At 32.4% G+C, this 14705-nt stretch overlaps 2 protein-coding genes across 5 annotated transcripts in view; both read right to left on the bottom strand.

Moving 5' to 3' along the window:
- LOC114126798 (solute carrier family 12 member 6) overlaps positions 1-14705 on the bottom strand; it is a 257451-nt gene that overhangs the window by 42861 nt on the left and 199885 nt on the right. For 2 of the 4 annotated variants that reach the window (XM_027990816.2, XM_027990817.2), the window contains exon 1: positions 7075-7691. The exons of the other annotated variants lie outside the window; for them this stretch is intronic. In XM_027990816.2, coding sequence (XP_027846617.2) covers positions 7075-7276 — 202 coding nt within the window. In that variant the 5' untranslated portion in view covers positions 7277-7691. Of the gene's footprint in view, positions 1-7074; positions 7692-14705 lie in introns of those variants that run through there. 4 annotated transcript variants of the gene reach the window in all.
- The window catches only part of LOC114126795 (uncharacterized), a 198401-nt gene that overhangs the window by 73958 nt on the left and 109738 nt on the right, over positions 1-14705 (bottom strand). The window lies entirely within an intron of this gene.

Raw genomic sequence — 14705 nt, 5'->3', positions numbered from 1 at the left:
ATTAGGCCATAAGTCATTTAAGTGAATTGGTTTCAAAATAATATGCATATTATAAATTATAATATAATGGAAGAAATGTTGTTAATATATTAACTGAATACAATGCCTTGTATACTTCAAAAATATTAAACATTCAAAAACTATACACGTTATGTTGTATAAATATAATAATAATTATTGTTATTACTTATTACCATTTAGTCAATAAATTTAAACATTAAATTTTGGGTTATTGGACCTAAGTGGTTAGCAAATGTCCGATAAATGAAAAACACATTAAACGTCGACTTGGTACACTATTTTTTTTTTATGATCCTGTGGTTATGTTAATCGCTGGCATTTAGGTAATCCCTCGTGTGACTATAGGTGGGTGGCCGGGTAGGCGAGTACGGTTAAAACGCAATTTACATTTTACGAGGCAAAAACGAGATAAATTCCCTGGTTACACCTTTTTTTCTTTATTTTTTGAGGAGGGGTTAGAGGAAAGGTTTTTTTGGACCAGTGCCCACATTTGTCAGTTTACTGCAGATTTTGCTTTCAATTTGCTTCCAAAGCGCTCATAATACGTACAACAGGAAACCACGGTAGTACCTAACTGGCCTTTTTCTGGCCGTTAAGCACGCTGTTGTTTGCTCGGCCGCCACCAGCCTATCCGTTGGCTGAGACCCAGTAAAATCCTTCAGCCTCGACACTATCCAAAACCATAACCATCCCTCTCCGGTGATACCCGATATACTGTTCAACCAACACTTGTCTACTATAGTAGTAGTTGTACGACCGAAGGACGAGATTGTGTCGGTGGCACTGTGATTTCATCTTTATCGTTATACTTCAACAACTAGTACAAAAAGCGAAAATCGAAACCATTTGCATTTTCTTGCTGCAAAGGCATTTCTCGACATTCATAACAGATATTATGTAGAATTAAGTCGTATAATATGACGCGTCGACATTATTCATCAGGCAGTCGCTGGGTCTAGATTTGCTCGCTCGTGTATGTATAAAACGTGCGATAATATAGTTTAACGCGAATCAATACAATTCAGTTGAAAATGTATTTATCTTATCGATTAACGAGCCTTAGTCAAATCTCAAGATTTTGAGTGGTCATATATTTATTAATGTATAATCCATGTCTTTTTAGGTAATATATTATAATGCGATGTAAATATAAAAACTAAAAATAACTTTACTGACCGTTGAGCTCGCATAGTAAATTCGACGAACACTTGTTAACATTTTGGAATTAATTAACTTAGTAGCTTTGTGTGCCTATTTTTAGGGTTGCTGAAATTCGCAAATACTGTTTAATTATTCATTAGTTAGTTTTGGATTATTTAGTTGATTTATAGCAATAGAAAAATTCTAAACTGAAAATATAACATAGGTAAGTCAAAATGTGGATAATTGAATTCCCCAAATGATCATTTCCACATTTGGTAACCACAGCAGAGGGTTTTAACGTAATTGACACAATATAGCTTTTTGAAATGTATCTTTTGTGATAAATATTATTTTTGAGTCATTGAATACACATTTATCGCTTGACGACATGTATTTATTTAATAATAATTAATAATAGGTTTTAAAAACTTGATCTCAATTGTGAACATTTTATTTAAAATACTTACAATTATTTAATCTTTAATTCTTTAATTTAGTCATAATTCAATATAAAACTATTTTTTTTTGCATAAAAAATAAAGTTTTTAATTTGCATATTATAGGTGCAGTTTTTTAGAATGAATGTTTTGATACGAACCTATGATATAAGTGTATTATATTAAAGTATTGTATTTTCCTGTTGAAATTTATCAATTATTTCTGACAAACTTAATAATTTTAGTTTGATATATTTTTTCTATAGTATATCTAATAAATTATAATAATTAATATATAATTTATATATACTATTATACATTTATATTCTGTATATTATATTATTATATTATATACATATTTTTGACTCAATTTTTATCAAGGCTTGGGACCTTAATGCTATTTTTTTCTTCAAAAGATAAAAAAAATAATTACCTAAACACAAACTTCACGTACAAAATTATAAGATCGAATAATAGTTATTTTAATGGGTTAAAATAATTTAAGTGAGTTAATACAATTTTGATTTTAAGAACATTTATTTTTAAATAGGTTAATATACGTTACACCTAAGAAGTTGCAATACTAATTCGTCATAGCGACTTAGTTTAATACAATAAAAGGCACAATAATTGTAAAAAGTAAAACCACTTTGATAGTAGAATAGATTTTTATTTGATATTGTACTTTTATATGACTAGTATCATTTTTAGTTATAAATGTCACTTGCTTGCTTACTGTACACCAGAGATACCTATGTATATAATTTTCTGTGATTGAAAGTATATTGATGTGATTAGTTAAGTAAAATTAGAAAAACATTATTTGTATATAATATCTAGTATTTAACTTAAATATTTTACTGGATAGCTGTGAGTCTATGACCCAAGTTTTAATTTGTAAGCACCAATTAATAAAGTTTGAATATAAAACTATTTTAATTCATACCAAAAAATGTATTGTGTAATATGTAACAATTTTTAAATGGCTACATATTTATGATGGTTTTAATAATAAGTAATTTATTAATCATAAACTTCACTAAACATCATCGTTAAAAACTATAAATAAACTATAGGTAAATAATCAAGATGATGTGTTAATAGACAATAACTAATGAGCAGTGAATAAAATTTTATATTATATTAAAATATTGGCAACTGCACATATTCTATTGTTTTCTAGACCTTTTGATAAATATAAAAATATAAAATTATAAATTTAAGAATATGTATTTTGAAATTCAATTATCCGATAATTATTATTATCTAAATAAAAAAAAATAAATAAATAAATAATATTGGAACCGAAGAAACTCAAAAATTCTCTACATATCAAAAAGATATCGTTATCGATTCCTAAGAAAATCAAAAAAAAAAGATTGAAACGGTTCTAGTTCAATTAATTTAAATTCCGAAAATTAAAAATCCTGATTGTTATTTGTATTAAGAAAAAATGTATGAATAATAATATTAATTTTACCATTAACTTAAGTGAGTTTTTGTATTTTTTAAAAGTGTTAGTTACTCGCTCAATATACAAAAATATATATATTCAAACATATTATGTGTTAATGGTAATTTGATTTCCAGGAAATCGTAACTATTACTATAGATATATTATAGCTATACATATTATACTATATTTCAATCACATGGTATTGCTAAGAATTTTTTTTTTTGAATTATAAATCATCTGTTTAGACATTTGACAACGAATGTAAAATGGTTTCAGTTTAATTGAAATATATTAATTGATCGGGCGATGCAAAGCGTATGACTTAACAATGATATGACAATTATTAGTTAAATTTTAACGAATATGTATGTCGTACAATTTTATCCACAAAAAAAATGATGAAAATTTCCACATTTTTGCACTAAAACTGTATTTAATTGACATTTTTGAATCTTTCCTAATTAGATATAATTATATTTATGTTGCAACTATTGTTATAATTTATATTAACGCTACCAGTTGACATACCAATTAAATGTTAATAAATTATTTCAGTATTTTAATCAATGGAAAAAAATTGCCTAATATGTTTTGTACTTCAAAGTAATAATATTAATATATATATTATATATATTGTAAATTGTGGCAATATAACCTGTCATGTAATTTTATTCTGTGAACAATTAGGAGTAAAATAGAACTAAACTTTTTTTTGACTTTTTAAATATTATGATATTGTTTTCATTTTTAAATCTTATAATATTATTAACAAAACATGTAAACTAAAATCGTACTTGTTACAATGTTGTTAAGCTCAAACATATTTAAACATTTTATAATAAGAGTGATTTTTTCTGCGTTTTCAATAATTTCTTGTATATTAAATTTTAAACTAAAAAAAAGTCATATTTATTTTTCCGTTGATAATGTTAGTTTTGACTATAACTTTTTCTGATTAAAAAAAATTGGAAATTATTAAAGAAATGTTTTGAGATTATAATTACTTGTATGATTATGATACTGTAAGTATTAGTTTATTGATGTTACATGACATTTGATAATTAATTAATAATTTAATTTATATGGGTTAATGTTTTTCACCATAATTGGGTTATATTGAATGTAGGCAGGTATAATAATAATGCATCAAAATAAAGAATAATTTCCCGAAAACGTAGAATTGTACAGCTTTTATGATGACTAAAGAGTATTATTGGAATTCCTATTATTACACGGTTTTGACAATGAATTATACGAATTTAATTTGGATGGTGCACCCAAAAAAGGGTACCTATACTATATTGTTATTATTATTGTTTATTTCTTCGAAAAGATGTATGGCATAGTATTATACACAAAAACTTATAATTTTCAATTACACGATTGCGTTTGTGTATTATATAATTATATAGTAAGGACTAAAGCGTTATACCTTAAACGTATATAATATGCACTTACATAATAGTTGTATCAATAGTGTAGTCATTATTTTCACACTTGTTTGCAAACATCAATCGTAGGGGTGTAATTGAACGATTTAAGGACTATGCGGTAAAATGGCTGTACGAAAAATCATTTTTGTTAATAAATATAGGTATAAACGTACCCAAAATATCATGATTAAGTGCGCATTTTTCGCGGTTAATTGCATAACTATATATTATAGTACTGGCTATCAGTTCAAGCTGTGGTTTTCGGCCACACATAGTTACGAATAGTTTACAACGATAACTTTATATTTAAACTATTTACCTACACCGTGAGTACGATGGTGGACCCACAAGGTTCTTAGTGAGGGTGGAGGGGTTGATGGACAAATTTGTTATAACTATTTTACTACTTATTTATGACTATTTTTATATTTTGTTGTATTTTTCTAAACCAAAAACGGAATGTTAATGAAATACATGGCTATATTATATGTTTTTAAAATTGTATTTTTTATTATACGAAGACATCAAACATCAGTTTTAAGAACCATAGAGTAGGTACTCTTTTTTTGTCGTCTCAAAACAGTATTTAATATTATACCTAAATCATGAGGAATTTTGTTGGTTAAAAATAACTTTTTTTGTAATATAATAATGATATTATAAAAATTGAGTTGTAATGACATTTAAAATTCAATTACAGCAATATGCTTGTAGGTTATATTCTTATTACAGGGTTGGAAAAATAACAGTTTTGTTTTAAATAATACAAAACAAAAATTGTATTCGTTTTTTGTTTTGTTTTTGTAATATTTTAAACAGTTTTAAACTATTTCTAATTTTTTAATTTATAACAATGTTTTGTTTTAAGTGAAGTACATTATAAAGTTACATAATTCTTATATTATCCACATTATGGTTTTATATACTGTGATCTACAGATAAAATATATTTTTTATAGCAAAAATTACGATACAATTTTAGGGGTTTTTTTTTTTTGTATAAAATATTTTAAACAAAACCACTTGTTTAAAAGTTTTGAATATGTATTTAAAATAATTTGTTCAAAACACATTCTAACTCTGACTATAATGATGTAATAATATTTTTATGCGCAATTATGGACTATCATATCTTATATTATAGTTAAATGTAATTTCGTGATATTATAATAATATCATAAGACGATTTTTCGTTTTGACGAGCATCCAAAATCTGTCTCCAACCGTTCTCGGAAGTCTTATGGTGACATCGCATTGCGCACACATTATGTGAAATAATATATTGCATAATATAATATATGACAGTGTGCCAATATACGCGTTGGAGTAGAATATATAGATTGATATGAATTCGTATATAACAGCTAATATTATGACAATATCAATATAATATGGGTAATAACGTCAAATTTTTTGATTTAAATTTTAAATAATGCGCCCGGATGACGACGGCCGTGGCAATGACGTCGGTAGGATACGGAATCAATCGATACAATATACGCATAAGTATAATATATGCGTACGGGTACTGTGCAGAGACGACGATAATATGACATGATCACATGTAATAGTAATATATTATTGTCGTTACTTCGGTCTCGTACAGATTAGTCGGTATATTAATATATAGTTTTTTAAATTTCGGTGTATTATGATAATAATATTATGTGCACGCGCTGTCGTCTTCACGACGTGTTTCGATAGAAAACAATATTAATGTTATATGGTACAGCCGCCGCAGCTGTGTATAATAATATAATATAATATTATGCCACCGTCAACGATTATTATTATTATTATTATTATTGGCTACGTAGCCCGTCTCCGTTCCAAAGTTTTTGCACAGTTTTAATAATAACGACGTGGTACGCGTTTCTCGAGAAATTCACATAACGATACAAGTACATAAACGTTGTACTTAAAAAATCATAAATAAATTTGATCAATCGCCTCGTTTACGGACTACCGGTGCCGACGACTGACATTTAATATACGGTTAACTTATGCGGCCTTTGCGAAAACCGGTTCGACCCACCATATAGTCATAGATTGATAATATTTATGTACATATAAAAATAATTTTGTCTGAACAATAAACCACGAATAAAAAAAAAAAAAAGTACCTTCAAAAATAAATTAGTTAAACATTTTTATGCCGTCAAAGACGTTTTGGTTATTTTCTCGTTGCGGGTCGAGACGTGTTGTTGGAAAACTGCAGTTTAAGAGTTACGCTTGTGAACGTCTCACAAGCTATTATTGCTAACTGCAATTTTTGTGGATACTCTTGCTCGAAGACGATCGTCGTAAGAAAACTGTTACTCGTACCGACTCGTCTATGACTATATTGACTTTGGTTTCTAAAAAAAATTGGGAAGAAAAAAGCGACCTTTTTGAAGTAGTGTTCGGGGACCTAACCCTACAGATATCGGGGACCTAACCCTACAGATATCGGGGTCACTCTCGGCCGTATCGGACCCGTCTCCCGTCTAAGCGACTGCGGCGTTACCGTACAAACACTGCATCGTAACGGCGTTCGTTATATTTTATAACACATTTATATGACTCGCCTGCGAGGCGGTCCGTACCTCTCTTGCGCGGCGTGTCCGGCGACGGGATGACCGCTGCCATGGCGGCCGACGAACCACCGTTCTGGTGCTGTCTGGCCGGCGACGGTCGGGAACCCTCGTCGAGCTGCTGTACAAGCGGTGGCGACTGCGGCGTGGCCTCGGCGCAGACCGGTTCCTGGGCGGACGCGGCGGCGTTAGTGGCGCCCGGATTGTCGGACATGTCGCGCGCGCGTATGCCCTGCTCCTACACACCACGGCGACGACTCAGACGCGACGGCCGGAAAACGCCAGCAAATCGCAAAAACGCAAATCGAGAGGTGTGAGACGGAACGTAGAAACGTGTTGGATTCCGGAATTATTATTTATTATTTTTTTCAATATATTATTATATGTATATCGTACGCGCGCGTCCGCTGACGTCGTATATTCGCAGTATATACGAACGCGGCCCGATCGATTAATATATTATTATTAATTTCGTGTGTCATACAGCGAGATGGACTCGTACGGGGCTTTTAGCGATACCAATCCGGTCGGGTTGTACGGCACGCGCGGCGGTGTCTCGTCGACGAGACGACGACAACGGCGATGGTCGCGGGCGTCTGTGTGTCGCGCACCGCACGGCCAGACTGCGTATTCGTTTATCATCAACACCACGCGCGGCGGCGGCGGCGTCGGCGGCGGCGGCGGACGCTGGGGAAGCGCGCAGCACACGCTCTGCCTAGCGCGTCCCCCCGCCCGCCTTTTCTAGCCCGCCGATCGCGGTGGTCCCTTCGCCCGGCGGTCCGCTCTACACCGCTTTTCCCCGGCCCGCGCCGCGCCGCCGCGTTCGCTCTCTCGCGGCCCAGGCGCGCCGTAGCGAGGCTGCGGAAAGCGCGCGCTTCGCCCCCGTCATAAAGGTTTTGGGGCCGCTGTTCGATAATTCCGAGCACTCCTCGACCGCCCGCCGGCCCGTCCTGTCCACCGCCCGACCGCTGTGCCCCGCCGCCGCCGCCATCACCGTCGTCGTCGTCGTCGTCGTCGTCGTCGTAGTCGTCGTCGTAGTCGTAGTCGTAGTCGTCGTCGTCGTCGTCATCGTCGGTCCCCGGACGCCGTCGACCCGACTACGAACGGGGGGGAACCGTATGAGACGGTCGGGGCGGGCGGCCGGGGGACCTTTTGCACCGGCGGTGGTGTTGACGGCGGTAGTGGCGGCGGTGGCGGCGGTGGTGGTGGGGTTGGTGGTGGTACCAGAACGCACCACGCCCGCTCTCGCGCACAGCATCCGCCTCCTCACTCCTCCCCCCGTACACAAACAGTGGTACACACGCACGTAGACGTATAATAGTGCATACAACCGTCCGTCGCGTGCTCGCCACCACTACCACTACTACTACCGTGGTATGCGCGCGCGCTCGTGTGTATATATGTGTGTGTGGTGATTTCGGGATACAGTGTCGGCGGCGATGGCGGTGTCGTTAAGGGGCAGCGTGGGGGCGGGGAGGTGCACTGCCGACTGACCCCGATGCGTGTTGTTCTTCTCGCGCGCTCCGCCACCGCCACCGCCGCCACCGACGAATATAAGACTACGATGCGACCGGAGAGGAATTATTTTTATTTTTATTTTTATTTTTTGCCCTTATTGCGTGAGACAAACGCCTATACCTGGACGCCGGTTTTTGCGTGGCGTTTCTAAGGGAGTTTTTCTCTCTCAGTCCTACCGCGAATTGTTAACACGGTCTTCTCGTGTAATATTATTATTTTAATTATAATATTATTATATACACTATACACGCGCAACAGACGAAATCTTTATCCGTACAAGACGATTTCGAAAATATTATGTTTTATAGTAAACGACGAAGGTAGCCGGCAACTCACATATCTCCACGAACCCCGCTCCCGATTTCGTGATTTGTCATGAGCTACGTGACAGCCGCCGTGCGGGGGATTTTCCCGGAAATGATTTCCTTGTCCAACGATGCAGGGTATCAACGTCACTCCGCTCGATAGTCATGACACGTGTCTACAGATGCGGAGTGACGGCGATTTATAATAATTAATAGTTACCTATACTATACAGATATATCGACAAACGAAAAGCGAAACTTTCGATTGACATAGTTTCCCCCGAGTCGTTAACAGCAGTAATCGGTTCGATTTACGTTTCTGTATAGGGTAAGCACTACCGTTTATATAATATCCATTTATTATTGGTGGTAAATTGGCCATTAAAGCCATTATTCTGTCGTATACCTATGTATTTTCTGCCTGCAGTATTCTCCAACGATTCTGCAGTTAGTCATCGGTACCTCCACGATTTTATTTTATTTCAATATTTTTTTCGAATCTACTTTCCCGTCTCAATCTTTGACACACTATATTATATAGTCTATAAAAAATAGTGGTGTTTCTTCCTAAGTTCGAATTAAATACTAATTGATTTGTGTACTATTTTGATCGTTTCATTACTATTTTTTCTATGAAAAATATTTCCCTGAAGTATGTTCAGCGCACTTTTCTCATCCCCTAGTCATCTACACCATAATATTATGTCATACCAATACGTAATCGGAACCTTTCTGTTTTTTAAGCTTATAAGAAGAATAGGCGGTCATCTGCTGTTGTCATACGTTTTTAGTTTTCTGCACCATCTGTCGTAAACCGAAAAGGTTATGTATCTTGTGTAGGTACCGCTCACGTGCAGCAGCTTTGTCTGAATCCCGCCGTGGTTATCACCCAAGTTCACTTGAGAACGCGGTATAATCCTGTTTAGCGAGCCACAAGTTTTGTACCTAAATTAAAATATAGCTATACCTCGGAAGTCGTTAAATACCAGTTTGTTCTTTTTTCTTTATTTTACGTAACAAATTATCTTGTATTCTCATAGTGTCCATCCGTCACTTTAATTCCGTTGCAATACTGTTTGTTTTAAAATCTCATTGTTAATTTTTAATAGAAAAAATATAACATAATATCCTCTCCCGATAGAAGCTGACAATACTACTTTTAATACGTCGCTATTTTTTAGTACATCAGTGATTTTATTTATGGCACGTTGTTTAGATGTTTTTACTGTTTTAGTTATGCTAAATTTGAAAACGCATCTCATTCGATTAGGTTACATAACATTAATTACTGGTTATATTTCATTATTAATGGACACATTAATCACGTGCAGAAACTAGGGACTTGCCTAGCATTTGCTCGGGGCCGGGAGTAATATTTTTCCCAATACTTGTTTAAAACAGTATACGTTCACGTGTGTAGATAAATTATATAAAAGGCGCAAAAATAATAAATTTGGTAATTTTCGACTGCTGTTGCTTGTCGTTTATTATTCGGAGTAGTTTTATATACGTGCGTTTTTTTTTCATTTACTTACGCTTATTTTTACCATCCGTTTATAAATCGCTATTTTCGCAAATATAATCGCATCCGACTTGGATTAATAGTGATACTACGTATTTTATATTGTGTTCAATAGATTCTATCTATATAGTTTATACAGACTTACGAAATTAAGATAATATTTTTAAATTATTGAGTTCGCTTATACTAATGGATTACCAAGAGGTTTGTACATTTAAAACTGTATTTTATTGCGCTACAGTAAATGAATTTTCTTAGCTTTACATTAACATGACTTTGTTTTTTAGTAAAAACAATTGATTGATCAACCAAAATTTACTTTTTAAGCATAACAAATTTATTTCATACAAATATTTCAGTTTAATCAATTTTTAACATAACATCTTTAGTTATATTTAAATATTATGTAGAATGTAGATCTCAATAACATATAATATTATATATACAATTATAATATAAAAATTATATTACATTATTGACGTCAATATTAAAATGGATATTTATGTGAAACAAACAAAAGTATCAACCGATGTAATATATCTACATTTTTGTTATTTTGAATAAAATTATTTTCTACTTGAAAAACGTAATATTTTATAGCATTTTTGATATGTCAATTTTTTTTTCTTGTATTTTATTACCTTTATTTTAACCTTCGAGATACTGAGAGTACATGAACCGTAATTGAAATTTTTTCTAATAATATTGCATAATAATTACTTGCACATGATGACTCATGAATATTATCTAAATATGAAGCTAACGTAGTAGGTATGACATTTTTAAGTAAAAAATTGGAACCACATTAATTGTTCTTTAGAGAAGTCAAGTTTTAGATTTTTTCAGTTATTGTGAGGTATAATTTATGAGATAAAAAATATATCTTGAAGTATCTTGAATATTTATGATTAAATTCGGCTCCAATCAGATAATCTGTATTCAAATGTTAGGATTTATCAATACTTTAAGATCGAGAAAATTATAATATATTGCTCAGAGGTCAATTTGTAAACTTCCGGAGTTCTGAATCAACACAAGTGTGTGGCACGTGTGGTATTTGTATAATTTCCGGCTTTTCTATAAAATGTTTTATGCAATGCCTCGTGGCAGTTTCGATTTTCAAAATACACCACGAATCTAAAATACTCACTTTAATAGCTTAGAATGCTTAGATACAAAAAATTGACCTATTTCACGTACACATTTTTTACTTGTGGGGATTTTTTGACGTTTATTATTTTTTTATTAAATTCATTGAAGTATGTCTGATGTTCTCTTTAAACATATTAAAAATATAATCAAGTTGCACAAAATAAGTTTAACTAATTTTCAGTCAAATATAGTTTAGCTGTGAATCAAGTTTCTGTGAAAAAAATATTCTACGATGTTGGAACATAAAAAAAAATATGTTAAAAAATCTGAGAAATCCTGTGGTATAAGAGTGTATGCATTTTATTGGTATTAATCAATTTAATTTTTAAACCATTCAAAGTGAGATTGTTCGTCGTAAGATTAACAATAGGTGTATTTATATACAGTTTTACATTTTTAAAAGGTTAGAATTAATAACCTATGTAGGTATATCTATTAAATTCAAAATTGACGGAGCGAATTTCAAACCACGCTATCCTACACGCGAGGTCGACTTAATAGTTTGATCATAACGTAAGAATAACAAAATATATGCGAGTAACTTAATACCCAATTTTAGGTCAGTATTTTGTAGAGTATAAATGAAATACCTAAGCACAATAGACGCTATTGTATATTTAAGAGGGACACTAACCCTAACAATTTTATACAACCACCGCTGTACAGAAAATTATAAGCTATAATCTGGAGTCGATAAAATAACATGATATATTATATACATTGTATGTAATTTAGTGTATACGACAGGTATAAATTGTACTCGTATATTAAAAAAAAGATAAAAAAATAAAAAATGAAAACCATAACACTAATCATAATAATGTACAAGTAAGAAGAGGTATACTTTCGTTTATTTTGATGTTTTATTAATTAATATAGTATTTCGATTGTACGAGTCTTTTATATATTATGATACCACATTATTTCGAGCCTGTCTAGTCGGATCAGTCGACGCCTCAATCATCAACAGTCAAACACTTCTTCTCTCATATGTCTATCGCTATGCTATCCCAGATAAATGGTTTCCACTGCGTTAATATATATATTATATTTAATATAATTCCACCCAATAAACTATACTACCCTTAATCGTGACTACCATCGTCCATCGTCCCTTTAATGGTCTTAATCTCGCAACCGTATCTTATCACGGTATTTTCACTAACTCTCCTGTGTGCAGGTATTCAGATAAATAATTTAAATAATTATCATTATTAAATTATTTATTATCTACGGTATATCCCCTCATATCCGGTTTATATGTTCCGCAACGCCATGTTCATATATCTGCCAGCCATTTGCTGCAGCAACTTTCCGCGCACGTCCGGTCCAGATTATATTTTATTGACTTATGTGGTAGTCGTTACTCTTTCGTCGCACGAATTCTTTTCTACAATCATATGTATATATATATATATACATATATATATATATTATATATAACTTTGCCTTATTCGGTCTTCGTATCGTTTTTCATCGAAAGTGGAGAACAATTCTTTTCCTAATATAGTGCCGCACAATATTCTCAACCCGTATCACTGACACGACCTCGCAAGAATACTGCTACGCAACATTATAGGTATCCAACAAGAATTTTGCGGAGTTTGATTTTAGTTTTTCTCTTCGTTATTATTTAGACTTGTTGAAAGTAACACGAAAAAAAAAAGAATTTATTGCTGATGGACACGCCCGGTGGACAAACCCTGTGGCTATTTGTTAATAACATAATAAGAAGAAAATATTTTTAAGAGATTAATTAATATTGTTTAAATATTTTTAATAGTTTTATATTATTTTCTTGTTTCATAGTTAAAATTGTACAGTGAATACGTACAGCATTGCGTTTACCATATCCATTTAAATAGGTAGGTAAGTACCTATATTTTTTCAAATTATTTTATAGTATCAGTAAACCTACTCAGCCTAGGTATTATGAATAAAATAAATCAAACAACCCTAGTATTACAAGTTTTACTTTAAATGTATATATAATAACAAGCATATAACAGTTATATAGTTAACATAGTAATTTCACGAACATTTTATTTGTTGTTTGGCTGAGTTAAATTTAATGAAATATTTTTAATATAGTATATCATGCATAATAGTATGTACCACAAAACAAAAATAACTACTTAGTAGTTATATTTTACTATTTGATAGTAAGAAATAGTTGTCAACATGATTAGTAATTTTTGAAAAATTATAAAAATATTTAATTCGATAAATTTTGGTAGGAATATTATTAACAACATGATAGTTATTATTTTTTTTTAAATTGATTTTATAATTTAATAACATTTAAATAAACAGTGATTATGTTATCTGTAATTTTTTGTGATCGATAATACTTATTTTCGTTTTCCTTTAACAACTTCTTTTGACCTCAGTAACTGCGTCGCTAGAAGCTTACTGCCATATTTAATTGGGAAAGTACAATTTCTACCATCTTGTAAAAGCTAACTGCTTTTGGGTCGAGCGAGTTTGAAATCTAATTTTTATTTTTATTTTTTTTTTCTACACGAATTTAGCTAAGATGAGCAAACTCATTATCCTCATTCTATATGTACTAGTAGTCTATTGATCAGGTTATCGAGAAAACTATACTGTCAATTTATTACAGTGTAAATGGAAGTATGCTGGTAAAATACCAATCATCTCAAGAATAAAAATGCAGGTGATTTTTTAGCATAGATAGTTTATGTTGAAAATTCTACGCATACCTACCTATTTAAAATTATCTTTTTAAAAATAAACATCAGATGATGATATTGTTGAACACAAAGAACAATGTTACAGAACTTAGTGGTTTTCAAAAACTTTGTCCAATTGTTTTTATTTGCTTTGATGTTTTTATTGTGTTTTACGTTCAATTGCATTGTTAAATACAAAACAAATACAAATAATTTTGTACTAACTGTTATAATCACGAATTATCAAAACAAAACTCATTGAGTGACTTGCAACGTGACAATGTGACAATACATAAATTAATGCAGATTGTCACGCGTTGCATATATTATTGTTATAGTATCTTATAGTTAATTTAAAGTTGTGACTAACAATGTTGGCTTCGAATTAAGTGAAATGGGTTTAAAATTACCTCGGACTTATGGGAGATATGATATATGGTAGGAAAATAAAAG

The sequence above is a fragment of the Aphis gossypii genome, chromosome 1, assembly GCF_020184175.1.
Source record: "Aphis gossypii isolate Hap1 chromosome 1, ASM2018417v2, whole genome shotgun sequence".
Classification (NCBI taxonomy): Eukaryota; Metazoa; Arthropoda; class Insecta; order Hemiptera; family Aphididae; genus Aphis; species Aphis gossypii.
Note: the sequence above shows the minus strand (reverse complement) of the source record. Positions and strands in the feature narration are given on the sequence as shown.